General features: G+C 35.0%; 1 protein-coding gene across 1 annotated transcript; it reads right to left on the bottom strand.

Annotated features, from left to right (window-relative positions):
• Window positions 1-3,107: 3,107 nt before the first annotated feature.
• LOC107818154 (monothiol glutaredoxin-S17) lies at window positions 3,108-7,503 on the bottom strand. The gene is given in 4 exon segments (XM_016644094.2): window positions 3,108-4,089; window positions 4,092-4,620; window positions 6,360-6,434; window positions 7,249-7,503. Coding segments are annotated over 4 exon segments (1,452 nt in total). The 5' UTR covers window positions 7,429-7,503; the 3' UTR covers window positions 3,108-3,421.
• Window positions 7,504-24,535: the final 17,032 nt, after the last annotated feature.

The raw sequence follows: 24,535 nt of genomic DNA on the forward strand, positions 1-24,535 counted from the left end.
ATGTTGATTTGGAGTTGATTTTCTTCGAAGCCATTTCAATGTTCTTGAACTTTGGTGATTGAAAAGTTGAGATGAGAGGTAGAGATTGTCCCACTGGGCGTGCCAGAATTTGTAGACAATAAATTTGGGTCGAGAAAATAAAATCAAGACCGAAAAAAATATCGCAACAATCGTAATATTTTATTTCGAATATTTGAGTGTTACAATCTCTATGAATCCTCTGATTCTACTTTTCTATAGTAAATAAATTCAAGGGCCTTTGAGCTTGATCTTGAATATGTATTTGTTGCCACAAACGATGATCTTGTTCTTGAACTTGAACTTGAACTTAACCTTGATTTGTTCTTTGTTCTTGAACTTGAAGCTTGACACTTGTGGAGAAATTTGCAGCGTTTGATCCACGAGCTCTTTCTTGCTTCTTGTTATAACTTCTGGTGTCTTTTCTGAGTTATGAAGACCCCTATTTATAGTTGTGGAAGGGAAGAGTTGTGATAAGAACAAACTCTTTCCGACCAATCAAATTGAAGTGTGACATGACCGCATTTGATTGGCCAGAACATGTCACTTGCACACGTGGCACGATATCATTGGCCTTTCAGTGTGATTGGACATGCCTTGTTATTTTGACACGTGGCATGATCCTATTGGCTCTTCCGCTTGACTTGGTGTGCCACGTCATTTGACACGTGGCACCAAATTGGGCCTCTAGGAAGATGTCATCTTGGGCTTAATGAAGTGGACTCTCACTTTAGCCCAATTAAATGGGCTAGCACAATGGATTAAGACGTATTTATTTAATCCATATTTATTGGGCTTATAATTAATCCAAATAAATTTATTTGAACTGATATATCTTGAATTTTAAAATATAGTCCCAATCATTTTACGGATTTAATTCCAATAAAATTTATATGCCTACACCGCCAAAAAAATAAAGGGGTATTATCACTTTTAACTCACGTTAGAAACTATTTATATTCGGTAGCCGAAAAAGTATATAAAATTTGTATAATTTTTGTATATAACATATAGAAAGTATATATATAGAAAATATATATATTTTTCGGCTATTATTTTGAGAACGGCTATACAGTATCACTTCCCCAAAAACGAATCTCCCAGGTCCTTGTTTTACTTGGGCATAATAGATTTAGAGACTACATAATTAATAAATAAGGCAGCTTATTATGTAAATAATTCCTTTCTGACTGAATTGATAATAATAGATAATAGATTACGAATTATTCAACTAAATTATTAAATACTTTATTTGATGATTGTCTCCAAATCAAACTCCTTAATTTCCTAATTTTGTGGAATCACAATCAATCCAAATCTTCAATCCTGGATTGCCTGCAATTCTTCCTTAAATATTCCTTGTTTTTCGACCTTACGGAGACAGGGTGGACATTTAGAATCTTTATTGATTTTTAATTGAACGCGAGAGAAGATTGCAAACTGCATGTTCGTTCTGGGGGTTAGCAAATTAAGGATCACCCGAACATTATATACAGAGAATACTTACATATTCTCCGTAATACCTTATTTATTTTAAATAAATATCATTTAAAAAAATTATATTCTATAGATATCTTTTAAGGTTTATAACAAAATATTTAATTTTGGTTAACTCCTAGCCCTAAGTCACTAAATACGCTAATCAGTTACACTATTTTCTTTCTCTCTCACTTTGATACATCTCATTCTCTTCCCCCATCCCATTAAAATTTCCGATCTCCTCCTTCCACCGGATTTGTGCAAAGTCCACTTCAGAGATACTGACTTCGAATTGTTTAGTTTGTATGATACTTTTTCTGAAGTTGCTATTACTATGATTTAAGGGTTTTGGGAGTATAAATTGCCGCATACAATTCGATGTGCATGAAGAAGAGAAAGAAGATGACCGTGAAACGGAAAACAAACAAGAAAGAGATCGACGAAGAAATTGATAGGGAAAATTGGTTTATTACATCCAAGAAACAGAAAACTCATGATGTTTTCGGGGTTCCTCCCCTTAGAGAATTCAGAGATTTTAGCTTTCAATTGAATGTCAAAGAGAGAAGATTTCCTGATTTCATGTCCTCAATTCAAGATAATCCTTTTTCAGCAGAAAGTAAATACCGTATACCAAGTCCAAGATCCCATCTTTTTCCTGGGTACTCATTCAAATTGAGGAAGATCAATGTATGTTGCTCGACATTTAATTGATTTTCTGTTAATATATTTCAATGTATTTTCATGTATTTTATTGTATTCATTGTCGTTTTTTCCCATTGTAATTCAATGTATCTCGTTGTATTCCATGTATTTCATTGTATTCACTGTCTTTTTTTTCATTGTATTTTTCAATGTATCCCGCTGTATTCTATGTATTTCATTGTATTCACTGTCTCGCTATGTGCCATGAATGTATTCATATGTTTTTTTAATTAATATAATTTATGTATTCAGATGTATTATATAATTTCTCTAAAGTTTGCTATGTTTTGGGGGTATTTTTCGGTTGTGAATCTTTTTGATAACTGAAAATACAAAATTTGTGTGTTATAATTGAGTTTGTTGAGTTATATTAGGAGTCTATTATGTTAATTGATTCACTTTCCGTTTTAAAAACAGTGTAATCCCCTATTTCACGCTGTCAATACAATCGAATACAATAATTTGTCCAGTTGTAATCCCATGTTTCACTCCATGAATACAGTCGAATACACTCGAATACAACAACTGATTAGCTGGACTTCCCTGATTCATGCCTATTTTTGCTACTGTATTCATAAATATAATAGCTTAAATATACATCTTATAACCACAGAAAAGGTATCTATAATCCGTAATATAGCAAATGGTATCTATAAATGACTAATTACTACTAAAAGATAGTGCTTTATGAAAATTTCTCAATTAAAAATCATAATAAATTGATACGTTTTTTGGTTTTTTGAAGTGACAAATATTTTGGACCTTTTTTTTTTTGTGTGTGTGGCTAAAGTGACAATAAAAAGGACAAGAGGTAACCACTTCCACCTTTAGTCCCTCTCTATTTCATCTCAGCAGCTATCTATTAGGAGATATAACCTCGCCACGGTTTGAGGGCAAACAACATAAGATGTCATAACAATAATCTAAATTCTCAAATTGACCTAAAAGTTTAATGCCATATCAAACTCGTCGCGTAACTGAAGGAAAGAAAACCAAAAATTGAAAGATAAGGTCTCTACAAAAGCATATTGCTATTCAAGACACAAGAGTAACCATCTCTAAGAATGTAACTCTATTCCTCTAGTAGCATGAAACTTGTGGAGATAACCATACATAGCTCTGGCAGTTCAGACACCACGAAATCATGTTGACGCAAAATGTAAGACCTGGGAGACAGCTAACATGTTGTGGCTGATACACGGAACCTGGTCCATTGGTTCTTCTATTCAGATAATGTTGACTTCAGTTCACCGCTGCTTTGCAGTTCCAGCACGATATCACATCCTCCTACCAGTTCACCCTTGTAATACAGCTGTGGATAAGTTGGCCAGTTGGAGAAGGTCTTTAATCCCTGCCTCACTTCTTCGTCGGATAGAATGTCAAAGGATCCAAACTCAACCCCTTCCTCCTTCAAAGCATTTACAACCTTGGAGCTGAAACCACATCTTGGAGCATCTGGTGTACCCTTCATAAACAGCATTACAGGTGAAGAATTTACTATATTCTTTAAATGGTCTTCAAGACTGTCTTTATGGTGAATCCCGTTCTCAGCTAGAACCTTCCTAAGCTCACCACTTTTTTGCATCTCCAGTACTATGTCTGATCCACCAATAAGTTCACCCTTTATGTAAAGCTGCGGATAACTAGACCAGTTGGAGTAAACTTTCAGTCCTTGACGGACTTCATCATCAGTAAGAATGTCAAAACTCTCAAACTCTACTTTCTCCTGTTTGAGAATATCCACCACCTTTCTGCTGAATCCGCACCGGGGTTCATCAGGCGTTCCTTTCATAAACAGCATAACCGGGCTAGAATTTACCAGAGCTGAAAGACGAGTAGCCAGGACAGCACTCAAGCCAGATGGTTCAGAGATGCCACCCTTTCCACCTTCTCACCAGCAGTATCTACCCCGTAATCCTTGAAAACTTCCTTAAGTTCACCACCCTCATGCATAGTTATAATAATATCACAACCACCAAGAAGTTCACCCTTGCAGTACAGTTGAGGATATGTTGGCCAATTGGAAAATTTCTTCAACCCCTCACGGACCCCATTGTCCGTCAGAATATCAAAACTTCCAAATTTGACATTCTCTTTCTTCAAAATATCGACAACTTTCTGACTAAAACCACACTTGGGTTCTTCAGGGTTTCCTTTCATGAAAAGCATTATCGGATGAGAAGCAGCCAGCTGTTGAAGTCGCTTTGTCAGCCGATCATCAAGACCGGAACTTGACACTTGAGGAGCGCCATTTTCTCTAGCCAATTCCTGAACTGTTTCAAGGACAGTGGGACCTGCAGCCATCCCTAGGCTAGCAGGAGCAGCAGGATCCCCAGGAGTGATTGACCCAGCAATTTTTGCAACCTTGTTAGCCAAACTAGAAGGATCGGCCCCTTCCAACGTATCAACAGCCTTACCATCCTAAAATAAGCAAGGCACTAGCATGTTATAGGTAGCGTAACAAGCAAAAAGAGAGGTTCAACTCAACGATATTGTTCAAATGTCACAAACAATCACAGTTGGAAGGCGTTTAGTAATACGACTAATGAGAAGGAACTTAACAACATTTCTTATCAAATTTACTCTACTAACGACCACCTTTCCCTAATTTTCAAGAATTTTGTCTTGGATTTGTGTGATGGCAACTCTAGGCAATTCTTCAGGAACACCCATTATATTTGTCAGGCGAAAACTAGTGAATTTAATATTTCTTGATCTTGGTAACAGATGTTCATCTTTTCACAATAAGTAGCTACAAATATTTCGATTTATTTTTGAAAAGGTAAATATCTCAAATTTTTGAAATGCCATACTGATGATTTCACCATGGCATAAGCTTCAATGCTTCGAGACTCGCACAGTTTCACCTAAAGATAATGGCAAAAAGGAAAAGACAGTGGAATCCTCCAAAGCAAGATAAGCGACCAGAAAAAAAAAAGACATCTACTCGTCAACCCAATTACACCGTGATGTTCATGGAAAGCGAGAAGGCTTTTCAAAATCAGGCTGACAGAAGACAGTAATATCTGCAAATGCACAGCACTGGCATGTTATAGAAGAACGAGGAAATGAAGAAATGAAAGAGATCGTTTGAGGCTTGTACATCCGACTGCACGCGTAGAGTTTACTGAAGACTTAACAATTTAGCGATTTTTCCAGAAGAAAGCATATGATTTTTAAATGAGAAAGATAGTGATGTTGCCCCTCCCTTCAATAAAGCTTTTACATTTTGCAAAGAGAAGTCCCATATTCCCATTGTGCTTAGCTTAGTATGCCACCAAATAGTAGCAATACCTCATGTAGTCAGCAAATAGAAGAGGCAGATGGATCTCATAGGGTTATGCAAACCTTAAGGTGCATATGGTTTTCAAGAAGATTACAAGCACAAAGAACGACATGGCCTTGGCAGAATATGACGAGCTGTTCACTATATTAAGGGGCATTCTCCCGTTACAGAATTGACACAGCAATAGGTTATTTATATATCATGAATCTTTGGGTAGAAGAACACACTCATTGTCTGTAAAGAAATAATGGAGCCATGAGACACAGTTGCATATTCAAGGAATATCTAGAAGAAAAAAAAACTCCGAGCATTTGTTAAAAAAAATATCTTTAAGTGGTTAGATTGTTGATTACTTGAGAGGATCCTCTCAATTTACTTGTTATTTATTTAAGACATACATTTGCTATGTATGAGGTCTCCTATCAATAGATATACTCTGATTAGAGAATAAAATTTTGGAAATTACGCGGTAGATGGAGTGTAAAAAAAAGGTCAAAACAGAAATCCTCAATCTGGTAATTTACTCGCTCACAAAAAGCAGATAAGTTTCACCAAGTTTATTGCCTAAAAAACAAGATAACTAAGCAAACAACTAGCAGTAATATCATCATGATTCTCAAAATCATGTCCAATAGCAGAAGTTCTTTCGGATAACTGATGCATGAGCAAATGCTCCCTTGTGCTGCTGACTGTCCAAAAAAGTAATGTTTTTTAGAAGGGCTCATAAGGAGTCAGAAGCAAGCTAAATAAAATGCAGGTAGAACTCACATAAGCGGAGGGTCAGACAAATTCATTTCCCCATCTATCCAGGAGGCGAGTAAACAGATATACAAACAGTATATGGACAAGGAAAGCAAATTCCCAAGTGAGTTACCTTGAAGAACACAAAGTAAGGAACAGCAGAAACAGAGTAAAGCTCAGATATCTCAGGCTGTTCTTCAGCTTCAACCTGAAATACAAAGACAGAAGAAGAATCATAATCAGAGACAAGCTGACACTTCAGAACGAATAATGAGCATATTCCAGTAGTACCGGAACATAATCCATTAAGGAGTTGGGTTTACAATGACATCAACTACTATAGAAGAAAAATTCAGCTCCAAGTTCACTATGTTAGAATAAAACAACTATATCAGTATAAGCAGGGTTCTCCAATTTCTATTTGAAACTAATTAGGAGTACCAAATCAAGGTAAGACTGCAGCAAATCAAGAGAGCGATAACCCCCAAATTTCCCGTGTCACAGATTCTTCATATTCATGTAACATAGCTATCTAACCACAAGAACACATCTTTTTTCTCTGTGCCCATAAAGGGAGACAAATTCTTCCCAAAGAGCACATTGATAACCCCTCAGGGTGTTCCACAGTTCATTCAAAGTTCCATAAGCTATCTTGAATTATATTCAATAAAAATACCAGAAATCAACCAATAAATAATAAAAAATTCAAGCTTGATCCATACGCTTAAAAGTTTCACATCATGAGCCCCAAAAGATTACCAAACCCTAAACCCTTCATAGCATAGTTACAAAAAAACTGATCTAAACAAACCCCCCTCCAAACAACAAGAACATATCAAGCAGAAAATCTATCAATAATTATTCACTTTATTTCATAGTTCATTAAAATTCCATATAAGCCGTATCATATATGCAAAATTAATACCAGAAATCGATCAATAAATTAAAAAAGATATAAACTTTATGGGCTTCTCATTCACATAAGCACATGTATATCAAAAACAGGGAGAAGATTTGATTACTCTGAGAAAATGGGCATGTGGGAAATCAGTAGAAAGGTGAGAAAAGACTTGGTCCATGTGCTTAGAAGCTTCACACCATGTTGCCCAAAAGTGCAAAATCGCCGGTGACCCGTCGCCGACAATCTTGTCGAGCTCTCCCTTTGATCCAACTTCCTTCACTGATCCTCCTCCTCCGGCCATCCTCGCTTCTTTCAATATTCTCTAATCTCTATGAAAGTGTGAACTGAATACCGCAAACCAAAAAACAGAACTCTTTTTCCTCTTTTCTGCTTTTTATATTAGGCTTTTTTCTTCTTCTTTTTTTCTTTTAAAAAAAAAAACAAAATTAATAAGACAACCTACTTTTGAAGACATTTAAAGGCTTACCTGTTTATTTAGAAATAAAAACTTAATTTATGTGACTTTTAATTGTTAATACTTGTTAATTTTGTTGATTCTAAAATTTTGTTGACTTCAATATCCCTAATCACATTTCCGCATGTAAATTCGCCTTAAAAGTAAAATGAGATTGCATAATGAAAAAAAGAGACATTTATTAAGGCATATATGCACGGTCAATTCCATATATAGTTTATTTCTTTCCCTATATTGTTGATTGTCTTATATTTGTATCACGTTGTGAAAATATCCAATCAAAAATAAATGTGTTTAATAACAATTTCCTTTTATATTAATCAAATCCCACCGCTAAAAAAACAGAAAGGAAATTTTTTAATAAAATAACTGTTCGTAAAAGAAGTTCAAAGTTTCTTAATACAGTCAAAACTCTCTATAACAGCCTCATTTGTTCCAGATGTTTTTGGATGTTATAGTGAATTGCTATTATAGAAAACATATATTATAACAGAACATAAAATTTGATTCCGAAAAAACTTGATTTTTATAGTGAAGTATTGTTATATAAGGATGCAGTTATAATTATAGAGATGTGTGACTGTATATCAAATTAATAGTTATATAACGATATAACTTTCACTATATTAATTGATTATAAAATAAGTGCATTACCATGCTTCCATTTTTTATTGACATTACCATTCGTTCTTCCATATTTTTCTCGAAAAAACTTTTCGACTATGAAAACTCCAAGAAACTTTTTGACATTACCATTCCGTGTGCACTTTGCGTTACTATATATAATTGATAGATTTAATACAACATACATTTAATAACTACGGAATAAAGGAGTTCACCTAGTAATGAATATTACCCCTAAAACATCTCGTTCTTTTTTCTCTCTTGACCTTTAATGGAGTTACAACTTAAGGATAATTTTAAATTATAATTAAAAATCGAAGGATAAATTCAGACTTCTTTGAAAATTTGAACACATGGAGTCCCAATTTCATGTTGGAGCTCCATTAGTGGAAAGGACAAATACAAATCAATTGCTAACAATAAGGATATTAATGGACACAAAGTATAACAAATAAAAAATAAAACAAAATGAAATAACGACTAGAGTAACCATGTTAAAAGATTAACAGTGTAGTAAGCTAAATAAAAGAAGGGAGTTTGAAGGAAACTGTAGCGCATAGAATATTTTTTGGAAATTTTACAACCTATAGAATAGCTTAGTACCCTATTTATAATATATAAATACCCTTTTAAAATATTACATTCTATAAATACCCGTTTTAGTTTATAGCAAAAAATCTAAATTTAGTTCCATTCTAAAATTAAGGCTTAATATATGCTACAAAATATTTTTCTAATCTCATTTTTTTTATTTTCTCTCACCTAATTTGCTTATATCTCCTCTCATCAGCTTTTCTCTCTCTTCTTCAATACACCTTTCCCTCTTCTCCCACAAACACACATTCCATACACTTCCAAAAACCTCCTCCGCCATTATCGCCCCAAAGGCTATTCTTCTTCGCAAGCTTCACAATTGTATTTTGGAAATTTTCTTCCCGTAGGTAATTCTCTTCGCATTTGCTTTTTCATTAGTTTGTTTCTATAAGATTTTTTAGCGAATTTACACAATTTTCTGATATATCTTCCATTTGTATTGCACAATATAGAAGCAAGTTGATTCCAAAAACTGGTTTTACCTTCTATCCATTTACGGGAAGTTATGGGATGACAATGTGAGTCTTTCCCAAAAATGATAATCTTATCTTTAAATAATAACATGCTGTTTTATTAACTTGTATTTAGTTGTATTATTCAGCTGTATTTTTCTTTTATTTCCTATGTATTCAGCTATAGTCAATTGAATTGAACTGTACTATAGTTCATAAGCTGAATACAGTTGTATTCACTTGTATTACAGTTAAATTAACTTTATTGAACTGTGTTATTAACCTATATTCAACTCTATTCTACATGTTGTATTCACCTATATTAAGGAATTGAATTAGTTGTATTCATTCAATGTCAGTTGAATTCAACTGTAGTCCATAAGCTGAATACAATTGTATTCACCTGTATTACAGTGTATTCCTCTATTTTCTGTATTCAGTTGTATTCAACTTTTTTTTAGCATCTGTATTGAGGTATTCTTATATATTATTTCTTAGTTCAAGCAAATAAACTCACACTATCTACCAACCTCTTTTGTTTATAGCATATGGATGTCATATTCTACTATTTGCGAAAGATGGGCAAGTACAATCAGCATAGGGACTTCACGTTTACTACTGTTGATTGTATATTCAAGACAAGAATAGATGAAATATATGACAGGTATGAAGATACAGATAGTAATGCTAATGTAGCAAAACAAGAAGACGTTGTATGTGAGTATATTAGGGGCTACAGATTACATGCTAATGTACCCTGGCATACAGTGGATAATGTCTTGATACCAGTGAACTTGAAGGAAAAACTTCATTGGGTGTTGGTTGTTGTGACTTTCAAAGATAGATGTATCAAAGTGTACGACTCGTACACGTCTTCCGGTCATGATGCATACGTAGTCTCTGAGATTGTAAAGCTAGCTAAGCTATTACCTCTGTATCTGTCAATTAGTGGCTTTTACAGAGATAGTCAAGGCATTCACTGGTATGCTTATCCCGCATACACAAACAAGGATCATAACGAACCTTTTGAAGTTATCTTCGTTCCAAATCTGCCTCAACAGAAAGCGGGCAGCATGTAAGTATCCAATCATCATTCTTATATGTTTTATACACAGTATATGGATTAATTAATTTATATTCTGTTTCAATCAATTATTGTTTAGGGATTGTGGAGTGCATGTTGCAGCCTTCGCGGAGTTTCTGAGCAATATTGGAGAGATTACACAAAAAACACCATTTGATGCCACTCTTCTCCGTCAAAGATATGGTGCTCTGTTATGGGACTATGCTATGCACAAGATAGATGCTGATGCAATAAGCGAGAGTGAAGCACCTTCAAATAATCATAGCCACTGTTGTATTTTTTCAATAGTAAAATACATCTGAATACATATTATTAAGAACACTAAACAAATATAAATTTTCAAAGGTGTTCATCATCTGGAGGAAACACACAACTACAACTAAATACAACAAAGTTAAACAAACATCAAACCTGACAGCATTAGACCGATCAACACGGAATTGAAACCTTTGAGCTATAGCATAATTATTCATCACCTCTTTCAATGTAGCCTTATCCTTATACATTTGTCCAGCCATAACCTCCTTTTGATTAGTTTTTGAAATTATCAAATCCTTGTGGAGTTCGAACACTCCAATCGCTTCTCCTGAATTGGCAAGTTCTATAGCTAATGTATAATCTGTATCAGAATCGTACATTTGAACTGCTTCGTCTATCTGCACAATGTCGCCTTGATTTAAACCATCTCCAGAGATATACTCTTTTTCCATAGTTGTAATGCACAGAGGATACATCCCAAATTCTCTGTTCTCTTTTTTCAATTTTACATACACTCTGTAACCCATATCATTGTGTATTTCCATTGGCGTGCGATTGCCTTCAACATTGTATTGTATTTTAATGGTATTTGTGCTCAAATCTATACCCAGTTGATTAGAAATTGAACAAACTAGATCATTAAAGGAAGCATACTCCTTAATCAGTATTCCCTCAATTGAAAAGTCGATATAATTGCCCTCATCGTTCCACTTTCCAGAATGACGCAACAAAACTGTCAAGCTTGCCATATATATAGAAGAGTTATACCTTCTTCTGTATATAATTTGTCGCAATCGATAAGGAGGAGAAGAAAATCGCACAATATAGAAGCAAGCTGCTCTGTTTCTTCGCTTCTTTCACGTTTCTGTATTTTTGACTTTGAGAAGAATACAGATTGATGGGATAACTTTTAAGTTTGTTGAGTAAAATTAGAGAAAATCAGAATTGATTTGATTTCCTTCCGTTTTTAACATCTTCGTCGACCCAGATATTGCGCAGATACGTTACGTATTTAGCGCTACATACGTTTGAATACAGTTAAATACATTTCAGAAATAGCTGGATTTCCTTTTTGTACGCCGCTAATTTTTGTTGTATTATTAAATACACTACCTTAAATACATTAAATACATTATATAATTGCATAAAAGATATCTATAGGACGTAATATAGCAAAGGGTTTCTATTAATTGATAATTAGGACTAAAAGATGTTGCTTTGGAAAAATTCTCTTGATTAATTCCCTTTCACCAAGCCACGTTAATCTTCTAACCCCATACTGTAATCCAAATCTATGAAACATATTTTTCTATCTTTTGCATTCCACGACCCAATTCCCCCCCCCCCCCCATGAAATATGAGTAAATTCTACTTGATATTTGACTCATTCATGATCATAGTTAGGAATATTTTAAAAATGGAATCTAGCTGTAATATTTCTCCTAATACCAAATTATGTTTACATGAAAAAATAATATTGCGTTGTGCCTATAATAAGTGTTACACTTCTTTTATCATTGGCGCCAACTAACAATAGGTGTGATAAGCCTTCTGGAGTACAACAATGATACTTCCACCATTTACTAGAGTCCGTTATACACGTATCCTTTCGACGGTATGAGCAGCCCGGTATGAGTGCGGGTGCAGGTACCACCCTCTTTCTTTGTCCTTTAATCTTGCCGAGAGATGTATGGGAGGGTCCATCTCACCCACATCATGAAAAATATATTCTCTTTTAACTATATAATAAGACCCATTCAGGAACAAGAAAATACCATCGCGGTTTAGATTAAATCTCGATGAAAGAATACATCAATGAGAAGTTAATTCGATAAGTTTAATGACCCTTTCTTATAACTTCAAATTTTATAATGGAAAATTGAAAATATAAAAAAGGAGTCAAAACTCGTCTTTATTAAAAAATCGAAGAAAAGCCCTTTCGTTAGAAGTAAGAAAGAACCTTTCTAGAAAAAAAAGAAAGAGGACTGGAATCTATACATTGATTCACAATTTTTTTTTGAACCGTATGCATCAAAAGGCGCATGTACGGTTCCTAAGGGATACAATTTTACCCTAATCAACCGACTTTATCGAGAAAGATTACTTTTTTTGGGCCAAGAGGTTGATAGCGAGATTTCGAATCAACTTATTGGTCTTATGGTATATCTCAGTATCGAGGATGAGACCAAAGATCTGTATTTGTTTATAAACTCTCCTGGGGGCTGGGTAATACCTGGGGTGGCTATTTATGATACTATGCAATTTGTGCGACCAGATGTCCATACAATGCATAGGATTAGCCGCTTCAATGGGATTTTTTATCCTGGTCGGAGGAGAAATTACCAAACGTCTAGCATTCCCTCACGCGTAGCGCCAATGAGGTTTTTATTTGAGAGAAAAAAGAAGACTATGCCTTCGCCATATGAATACTAAGTAATAATAGCATGGCACTTCGAATTCGATATGAGAAACTTTTGTATTGTTTTTTTTTTCAAAACATTAGATTCTGTATCGAGAGAGTAGTATGAGATAAGGGGTATTTTCGATTTTCTCTTATCTATCGGGAGTTCAGTTCAGCGTCACAAACTTTTTTGTTTTCATATCGGAGAGTTCTTAACAATATTTATGTTATGAAAGAGTACGAAAAAAAAAAGATTTTTTCCTTATTTGATCGGATTAAAAAGAAACTTTGGGATTGCTGAATCACAGACAAAAAAAAAAAATAAACATATAAAGCAACGGAGCCATCATAGTATTTTTTAACTCCTCCGAAAGGAAGGATGACAATTTGATCATTTACCCGTCTGAGTCTGATAGATTCTATTTTTCTCTTTCTTCAATAGAAAGGAGGGGAGGTCAATTTTCTTGTAGAGCCGTATGCACAAAAGATGCCTGTACGGTTGTTCAATTCTATCTTTTTTCTATTCTTTATCTTTCTTTTCTCTTTGCTTTATCATGTGAGATAGGGGAAGCTTTTATTTTGTTATATCATCAGGGTAATGATCCATCAACCTGCTAGTTCTTTTTATGAGGCACAAACAGGCGAATTTGTCCTGGAAGCGAAAGAACTGCTGAAACTGTGTGAGACCCTCACAAGGGTTTATGTACAAAGAACGGGGAAACCCTTATGGGTTGTATCCGAAGATATTAAAAGAGATGTTTTTATGTCAGCAACAGAAGCCCAAGCTTATGGAATTGTTGATCTTGTAGCGGTTGAATGAAAATAACATGGATTTCGCGCAAATCTGTGATTTGAGATTTTATCTTCGAATTGAATATTCTATTAAATAGAAGTAATTCATCATCATTCGGTTAGGATCAATCTAAACCAACCCATCATATTATGTATACGATTCAACATGCCAACTATTAAACAACTTATTAGAAATACAAGACAGCCAATCAAAAATGTCACGAAATCGCCCGCTCTTCGGGGGTGTCCTCAGCGTCGAGGAACATGTACTAGGGTGTATGTGCGTCTCGTTTAGATCATGAGCTGGCACTAAAGCAAGAAAACGACTTTTACAGTATCAATGATCAGTACCAGTGAATGGGATAGGATGGAAGAAGGAACTCCATTCATTATTTAAAAAAAACTCTATCATATCCCTCTATTGTGTATGAAGTTTATGGTTTCCGTTGGTGTAAATCCAATCACCTGAATTTAAGATGATAAGAAATTCTCCATTGGTAACAAATGGTATTAAGCGGATGAAATCTTATTTAAAAAGCATAAAACATAAAGATTAGGCAGGCTCCCGCTCTGGCAAGAACGGACTAAGAGGGTCAGCTACCCAGCAAACTTTCATAATTAAATACCGTTACTGCATAGGTAGATCTGATTGTGAAAGACTTATTACTGGATAATTCATGGGTAGAGCCAAAGAGTGTGAACTATACAAGTTCCCAATAACATCAATTAGTTGATTAAATATTAAATTAAAGTATAAAGTAAAGGCTCCGGTGTATAGAGAAGACCTCACCGTTTAAGAAGTAACCATAGAAACGAAGGAACCCACTATTTATTTTTTGATTTCTTTTATTTACTAGATTTTTTATAACTAGGAAAATACAATTTTTTATTTCTTTCTTATTTCGCAGTGAAATACCTAAAAAAAAAAAAGGAAGAAAAAATCGTGGTCGGGAAGGTTAGAGTAGCCAAAGCCATTGGAATTTTTATTTTATACATTGGAAAAATCCGTTTTGTTATTAATAGACTAGGAAGGGGGAAAAGAATAACTGAAAGAAAGGCAATCGATTAGTTATTCGCCAAAGTTTCATTTATTCAATGACCAGAATTAAACGGGGATATATAGCTCGGAGACGTAGAACAAAAATTCGTTTATTTGCATCAAGCTTCCGGGGGGCTCATTCAAGGCTTACTCGAACTATTACTCAACAGAAAATAAGAGCTTTAGTTTCGGCTCATCGGGATAGGGATAGGAAAAAGAGAGATTTTCGTCGTTTGTGGATCACTCGGATAAACGCAGTAATTCGCAAAAGGGGAGTATCATATAGTTATAGTAGATTAATACATGATCTGTACAAGAGACAGTTGCTTCTTAACCGTAAAATACTTGCACAAATAGCTATATCAAATAAGAATTGTCTTTATATGATTTCGAACGAAATCATAAAGGAAGTAGAGTGGAAAGAATCCACCAGAATAATTTAAATGGAGTTCCCCGGAGAATGAACTCCGGGAAGGTAGAGTAGAAATTTCTATGAGAAATATGCTAAAGTAGTCAAAATGAATGAACACGTTCAATTCAATAAAAAAAGAAATCTTTTTTTCCGATTCATTTTTTTTCTTACGACACGATACTCAAATCTAGATTCACTCAAATCTAGATTCTTGTAATTATGATTCAAGTGAAGAAAAAGTAAGCCTATTTATTTCGGGCTTTAAAACCAGTAGTTTTAGCGGTCGACAAGAGTATCAATACCGTCACATGAATCATAAATGCATGAATGTGATGTACCAAGAAATCTGTGGTTCCTAATGGAATAGGCAACAAAGCCACCTTGCCACCCACTGCCACTAAATCACCACCCCCCCAAGTTAAACTAGTACTTGCTGTTGCACCAGGAGCCGTTGCACCAGGTGCTAAAGCATGTGTGTTTTGTATCCATTGAGCAAAAACAGATTGTAATTGTATAGCGGTATCTGAAAACATATCTTGAGGACGCCCTAAAGAGCTCATGGTATCATTATGAATATACAAACCAAAACTGTGAAAGCCTAGAAATATACATTCCTAGTTGAGATGGGATATGATTGCATCACGATGTCTAAGGACTAGAGCACTAAGTTCAATTATTTTATTTGTGTTTGTAGCAAAAAAGTAGTTAGTTTGTCGGAATCAAAGTAAATAAGATAATAATGGCGCTTTCTTTGGTGATAGAAGATCTAATTGTAGAAAGAATCAAAACTAAAGTTGAGGATAACTCTTTTTTTGACCTATATTCCTGATTACGAATCAAGAAGCCTTTATCAATAAGAGTGAGTTCTTCCTTTCGTGAAATTAGGAAAATAAAACGAATTTCTTCTTCTTGTCTTAGGTATATAATTTGAAATTCAAATATAGATAATAGAGTTTTGTATCTTTCTCTATCTCCCCAAAAATCATTTTAGCTAAAAATTCATGTTGGGTCTTAATTTTTTATAGCAAATTGTATGAATCTGAGGTTTTAATCGATTCATAGGGTCTTAACAAGAGAATTCCTATCAATAATAAAGAAAACAAATAATAAAAACCATATTCCACAAAAACAAATTCTAGAAAGAAATAGGGAAAAAGAGAATTCAAGAGGCCCATAAGTATCAAAATAAAGATAAAGACGACTGCGCCAACTTGATATTTTGGTATTATCGCCACAAAGAAGAGCTTATTTCAAATTGAAGTAATCATTTAAGTATCTTGTATAATACTCCTATATAATAAGTGAAGGTTTGTAGTACGACCAAAGGTGAAATTGTCAATTACTCCTCTATAATACCTACCTTTTCAGTGACACGTGTTTCTAACTTGATTCTTGTGGGACAGCTAACTTCTCTTCATACTTCCCATTACTTCCCATTCCCATTGCAGCGGTGTCCGAAACCTAAATAATGATATTTTGAACTCAAAATATCTTTATACAGTTAAAAAAAAGTTACATTTCTAACTAAAATGCAGTATTATATTGCGTTTTAATTTAACGGAAAGTTAGTTGTTAATGTAAAATGCAGTATAATATTACGTTTTAATTAATAATTTGTTTTTTTATAGGAAAACGCAGTATAATATTACGTTTTAGGAAAACGTAGTATTATATATAAACTCGTCTTCTTCCCCACGACAGAACCACCGGTTCAAACTAAACCCCCCTCCGATTTAAAAAAAAAAATCATTGGGCCCCACCCGTCATACAAAAAATGAAGAGTGTAGGTTCTACATACAACCCAAGCCTTCGATTGTTGTGGATTTCTTCTTTCGGGCTCAAAATTTCAAATTTTCGACATTTCAAAAAACATAAATCGAGCTATTTCGATTTAGTTTATGTCGAAACTCGTAGAGCATATGCATATTTATTTTCTTGAATGTGTTTCCACATAGATTTGTGTTATGTTTGCGATTAAATTTGTATGTTACTTTTACCCGGATTAAATTATTAGTGTTTTAAAAAAATAGTTAAAAGTTGAGAAATAATTTTTAATGTTAATAAAATTGTTCATCAATATCTTTTACTGTTTTATATGTAATTTCGTGAATGTTATGTTCATATGTTTGTTGTTTTTATTCAGTTTAGATTATTTATTTGCTTAAAGAATAGTGGCCTTTAGCATAGTAAAATATAGAGCCTTTTAGCATAGTAAAATATAGAGCCTTTTAGCGTAGAGTCTCTGTAGTTTAAGTATCTACTAACTACAAACTCTATCCAATTACACTTTAAAAAATTAATTATTCAATTTATAAAATAAATTTACAGGACTAACAAAATAATATATGTTGTCAAATTAAATATCGAGCGTGGAACTCATAGTTATATACTCTGTCCAATTAAAAATTAATTATTTAATTTATAAAACTAACAAAATTTTCAAAATATTAAAATTGACACACATAAGAATTTAGGATAACTTGGTACTACTGAGCCTCAAATATCGAGCCTGGAACCCATAGATATTTACTCTGTCCAATTAAATAATTAATTATTTAATTTATTAAACTAAAAAAATTCTAAAAATATTGAAATTGACACACATAAGAATTCAGGACAACTTGGTGTTACTGGGCCTCAAATATCAAGCTTGGAACCCATAGATATTTACTCTGTCCAATTAAATAATTAATTATTTAATTTATTAAACTAACAAAATTCTAAAAATTTTGAAATTGACACACATAATAATTAAGGATAGCTTGGTGCTACTGAGCCTCAAATATCGAGCCTGGAACCCATAGTTATATACTCTACCCAATTAAAAATTAATTATTTAATTTATTAAACTAACAAAATTTTAAAAATATTGAAATTGACACACATAAGAATTAAGGATAGCTTGATGCTACTGGACCTCAAATATCGAGCCTGGAACCCATAGATATTTACTCTGTCCAATTAAATAATTAATTATTTAATTATTATAACACAAACAAAATTCTAAAATGAAATTGACACACATAAGAATTCAGGATAGCTTGGTGCTACTGTGCCTCAAATATCGAGCCTGGAACCCATAGTTATATACTCTGTCCTATTAAATAATACACATTAATTATTATAACACAAAAACACAATTAATATTGTTTAAATTACAGTAGACGTCATGGACTTGTCGCCTGTGCATCCTGGACCAGCCTCGGATCAGATATTAGTGTTACAGGGCGATCATAGGTCCTCCTACGTATGGGAGGGACATCTATTGGATCAGACTCTTCGCGCCAGGAGACCGGACGACTTGTGGGACTTTTTGAGGGAGAGAGTTTTCCATCCCCGCATAGTCCATCGCCTGCGTGCTACGGGCTTCCTTAGGATTTTTAGGATTGAGTGACTGCAACTCGACTGGTCTCTTATCACGGCATTGATAGAGTGGCGGCGACCGGAGATGCACACTTTTCACCTGCCCACTGGAGAGGCCACCATCACGCTTCAGGATGTTCAGGTTTTATATGGGTTGCGTATTGATGGACTGGCCGTTGCACTGCCCCAGTATATGAGAGCTATGACGCGTGCCCAGTATTTGAATTTGCTGGGGCAGTATACTGGTTTCAGGCCACAGGGTGAGGCTGCAGTTAGAGGGGGTAGTCACATTTCTGTGACAACTATCAGACAACATATGGAGGTATTGCACCCCGTCACCGGCGAGACAGAGAATCTCCATATTCACCGGTACGAGGTTGGCGTTGTTCCTTCTTTTTGGGAGTGTCTTGTTCCCGAACACTTCGGAAAATCTAGTGAGTATGCGCTTTCTAGATCATCTTCAACAACTAGATGAGTTACCCCTGTACAGCTGGGTTGTTGCTGTTCTCGCCTACCTGTACAAGAGTATGTGCCAGGCTAGCATAGGCACCCAGGTCGACATATGTGGTTTTCTGCCGCTTCTACAGGTGACAACATATTCGAAGACTCTGTTCATTACTTAGAATTTTATATAGTCAAAATGACTCTTAAATTTTACGTCAACCTTGTATGTTAGGTTTGGTCCTGGGAGCGGGTCTTGCCGTTGCAGCCACCTCTACCACCATTAGAGCCAGATGTAGCACCTCCGTTTCTCCCTCTTGCTACGAGGTGGGTTCTCCAGCGTGGGAACTACCGAGGCAGTGATGCTCATCATAATCTCTCCCTTGTCAGGGATGTCTTAGATATGCTGGAGGCCGCACAGGTAAATATGTACCTAAACTTACTTGTTATAAATTCACTTGTATTGCGCATACTTACTTTTATGTTATTATTTAATAGTTCATCTGGACACCATACAACGACGAGTTGCTAGCTGATCTGCCTGATTATTGCTCGGTCGACCGACAGCTTTGAAGCACTTCCATTCCGCTGATGTGCCTCGATGTTGTGGAGCATCATGCCATAGAGCGGGTACTTCGCCAGTTTGACCGTCCCCAAACTAATATATTTACCCACTTTCCACAACCCTGATTTCTTCCTGCTGGCACGCAACTTCCAGTGACAACCCATAAAGTCTCTACGACATACAACCTTGTACACCTCCGTAGTTGACTCCCTTACCATCATCTCACGACACTCTCTTACGCTGCAAATTTTTACAACCGTGATTAGGCGAGCTTTATCGGGGAAATACATGCCCTTTTCCAGCACCGCTGGTCTAGACTTATCCCACATTGCTGATCGAAATTTGTCAGCACTTGTGAGGGCATCCACGTCCTGCATACTTGGCAAATTATCAAAGTAGGGAATATTTCGCTCATGAAACGACACGTGGGACTCGTACACTTTTGGTCTAACGGGAGGTGGAGGAGCATGCTCCCTCGTCAGCTCAGGTTCGACATCCACTTCCTCCTCATCATCATCCTTATCAGGGAAGGGTGTGTCATCTCCAAACTCATCGGCATTGTTGTCATAATTACTATCATCTTCCTGACTCTATGCATCTTCCAAATCACGAGTCAATACGTTATCTATGGGCAACTGTGTGAGGTCAAGAACATCAAGTTGCTCGTTTTCATTGCACAAAAAGAACAAGATGATAAGCTAGTCAACTAGATAAATAATTTACATATAGCTATATCACTTTACTTACAAGTCGTACTATGTTGACATTCCATGATGGACATTTTCTTGTTGGTGATGACTTCCGGATGGACCACCGTGGTCCAACACGCCAGAATTACGCATGTTCCAAATAGGAACGGGGTCATAACTTGTAAAATTCATATCCGGACGGTACCCCTATGAAAAATATGAGTGTTAATACAAATCCAATTCAAAAATAAAATAAACACCGCTAAAGCGTAGAAAAATTGAAGTTTACCAGTCGTATTGTTGATTATATAAAGTCGAAAAATTATTTTGTGGCTGCTCATTCACCGGTGGTGACAAGTTTAAATCAAAGCAAGCTCTTTCATTAGGAATCTGTTTGGTAAAACTGTCCAGAATAACCACCGAATGACTGGGGATTATCCCTACTATGCATACCCTCATTATTGGGAACGTCTTCAACCTTGACCTACATTTCCAATAATTTTATTACAATAAATTCCCTATATTCATCCAGAATCTGCAAAAAATCTCTAATAGTTTCATCATCTTTAATGTTTTAAGCGTCAATACCATACAAGAGGGGGGGGGGGGGGGGGGGATTTGTGTGGTACCCAGTTTTTGCTTAACTACTCTATAGAAGAACCTGGTTCTTCTAGGTGTTCCAACTACTACTATTTGCGAAATCATAAATACAGAAAATAAAGAATACAGAGATTTTTACGTAGAAAACACCTGGCTCAAAAGGTAAAAAAAACCACGACCTACTACTTAGTAGGATTTTCCCAAACTTCCACTAAAATTGCTGAGCCAAAACAACATTTACAAAACTCTTTGTAAACCTAAGGATTACCTCTAATCTCGTGTAGCAACCGACCTCTAACTGTTGCGACAACTTTAAGTTAACTCTAACTTGAATACGCAAAGTACCTATTACAATTGCTTCTAGATAAAGCTGAAAAGTACAATATGAAAACACCTACTACAATTGAACTAAAAATAAAGAAAGACACATAAAACTCTTTATGGAGCTGGTTCTTCAATCTGGTTCATGTAGCTTCAAGTTTGCACACTTGAATTACACACGAACTGCTTGCAAAAAGCCTTGCTATTTTGCTCTCAATTCACATTTAACTTCTGCGTTTTTGTGCAACACTTGTAATGTGAGAACATCCTGCAATTTATAGAGTTAGTAGATGAAGAAATAACTAGAGTTCTGATGCAACTCTTCCTTGGTGGAAGAGTTCTAATTGATTTCAACTTCTAACTCCTTCCCCATCTTGGATAGTATTCTCTTTGATTAAAGAGTCCTTCTCCTTATCAACTATGTAATATTTTCGATCAGAAGATATTAAATACACCAAGTTAAGCTTATCTTCTTCACGTGCAACCCACATGCTCGAATCTGCCCGTTTTTGTGCACTTGAGAGATAGACCTGGTTCATCCTGAATTCCTTTGTCAATCTTCAAAACTAGCCTTTACTTGGGCCAACAAATTCTCCCTTTTTGATGATAACAAACTCTGTGCTTTTCATAAGCTTAGGCCTTGTTTCAACTCAGCTCAACACCAACACAATGTTAGAAATATTTTTCCTTTTTATCACTTATCATCAAGGACCAAGTACATTAGGTTATAAACATCACTTGTGTAAAGCACAATATTTCCCCCCCTTTTGGCATCATCGAAAAGTTGAATAAAAAATGTGAGATAGCCAGATTTTAAAGCTTACTCATGGAAACTGAGGCTACTTCAAATGCAATCATGGATTAATCATAATAGATCAAGCTAATAATTTTAACCATTAAAGAAATATAAACAAACAGTTAGAGCAAAAGACAATGAATTTCATTTATGATTAATAAGATTCTACCATAAAGCATAAGAAGAAATAAAAATACTGAAAACATGAGCAAAAGAAACAAATAATCCCGAACTGGGTCACTGGTTAATCTACACTAGGCTAGGAGGCTTAAGGCTGGGAAGAACTAGGTGCTTGGTTTTTAACTTGGAGGAGTTTCAGCACACCTTGAAGAATGCCATCATTCTTCTCTTTTTCTCTTGCCAGCTCAGTTCTGAGAGCATCTCTCTTAGTCTCCATCTCAACCAACCTCTTCTTCAGCCTTTCAATCTCAGCATCCTTAGCCCCACTTTCTTGCACCAAGGCTCTGACCTTGCTATTCACTGGTACCTTTTTGGATGAACTAGATTCCTTAGGAGTGACATTGACTTCATATCGCAAGCAAGCAGAGTATTAACCCAAAAATGATCCATGCAACCTCCCACCTTTTCATAGGTACATTGAAATGTGCAAGCACAGTTGTGAGAATGAAGCCATAGGGAATAATATGAGTTTTGGTGTCTTACAGTGCAGGTACAAAGTAGGAAATGACAAAGGAAAAACCAATACTCCTAGGGCTAACTTAGGCAAAGGAGGTGATATTATTGCAACTGTCATTTCTCAAGTAAACATTGTAGCACATGCAAAAGAATGAGTGATAGACTTTGGAGCTACTCGGCACATTTGTGCAAATGGATAAGCATTTTCCTCTTATACTCCTATAGAGGATGATAGAGAAGAGGTCTACCTTGGAGACTCAAGTACTACCAAAGTTTTGGATAAGGGTAAAGTTCTCCTGAAACTCATTTTGGAAAAAACTTTAGCCCTTCGGAAAAAACTTTAGCCCTTGTTGATGTACTGCATGTTCCTACTATGAGGGCAAACTTGATCTCTGTATCCTTGGTGGGAAGAGCCGGAGTGAAAGTGTCATTTGAATCTGATAAGATCATAATGACCAAAAATAATGTGTGGGAAAGAGCTATTGTAACCAAGGACTCTTTGTACTTAATATTTCTGATGTTATCAATGGAAATGTATCCACTTCTGCTTATGTGGTTGAGTCTATTTCTCTATGGCATGCTAGACTAGGATATTAATGTCACATATATAAAGAAAATGCAGTCACTAGGATTAATATCTGGTTTAGACTCAAATAGTATTAACAAGTGTAAAATATGTGTTGAAGCTAAAAGTACTAGAAAGACCTGTTTTTCCGTAAATAGAGAAACTGAATTGTTATCTTTAATTCCGTAAATAGCGACTTGAAGCAGACTATGACTAGAGGTAGTAAAAGATATTATGTGACTTTTATTAATGATTTTTCTAGATATACTAAGTTGTATTTGCTTAGAAATAAAGATGATGCATTTAATGCTTTTATTTTTTATAAAACTGAGGTTGAAAATCAACTTAGTAGAAAAATCAGGAGAGTTAGATCAGATAGAGGTGGAGAATATTTATCTTTAAATGAATTTTGTGAAAATAATGGAATTATTCATGAAGTAACTCCGCCTTATTCACCTGAGTCAAATGGAGTAGCTGAAAGAAAAAATAGAATATTGAAAGAGATGATGAACTCTATGTTAGTTAGTTCTAATGCTCCTGATAATTTGTGGGGTAAAGCTATTTTATCTACATGTCACCTACAAAATAGAATACCACATAGAAGAGCAGACAAAACTCCTTATGAATTGTGGAAGGGTTATAAACCTAATTTAAAATATTTAAAAGTGTGAGGGTGCCTTGATAAAGTTCTTTTGCCTGAACCTAAAAAGAGAAAAATAGGTTTTAAAACTGCTGATTGCATGCTTATTTGATACGCTGAACATAATGTTGCATATAGATTCCTTGTTTTGAAAAGTGATGTGCTTGATTGCAATACTATAATTGAAACAAAGAATGTTGAGTTCTTTGAATATATTTATCCACTCTTTGATAAAATTTCTCATACACCTGTTGAAACAAATAGAGAAACTACCTCTAATGAGGAACTGAGAAGGAGTAAAAGGCCTAGGAACGAATATTTTCCTTATGGAAATGATTTTCAGACTTTTCTTGTCGATAATGAACCAACAAATTATTTTGAAGCTATATCTTCTTCAGATGCTAAATATTGGAAAGAGACAATAAAAATTGAAATTGATTCTATTAAGAAAAATAATACATGGATTTTAACTGATTTACCTCCTGGTGCAAAACCTATTGGTTGTAAATGAATTTTCAAAAGAAAATTTAATCCTGATGGATCCTTAGATAAATATAAAGCTCGGTTAGTAGCAAAAGGATTTTCTCAAAAATAAAATATAGATTATTTTGATACATTTGCACCAGTGACTAGAATTTCTTCTATTCGAGTTTTAATCGCC

The sequence above is a fragment of the Nicotiana tabacum genome, chromosome 3 (genome assembly GCF_000715075.1).
Source record: "Nicotiana tabacum cultivar K326 chromosome 3, ASM71507v2, whole genome shotgun sequence".
Classification (NCBI taxonomy): Eukaryota; Viridiplantae; Streptophyta; class Magnoliopsida; order Solanales; family Solanaceae; genus Nicotiana; species Nicotiana tabacum.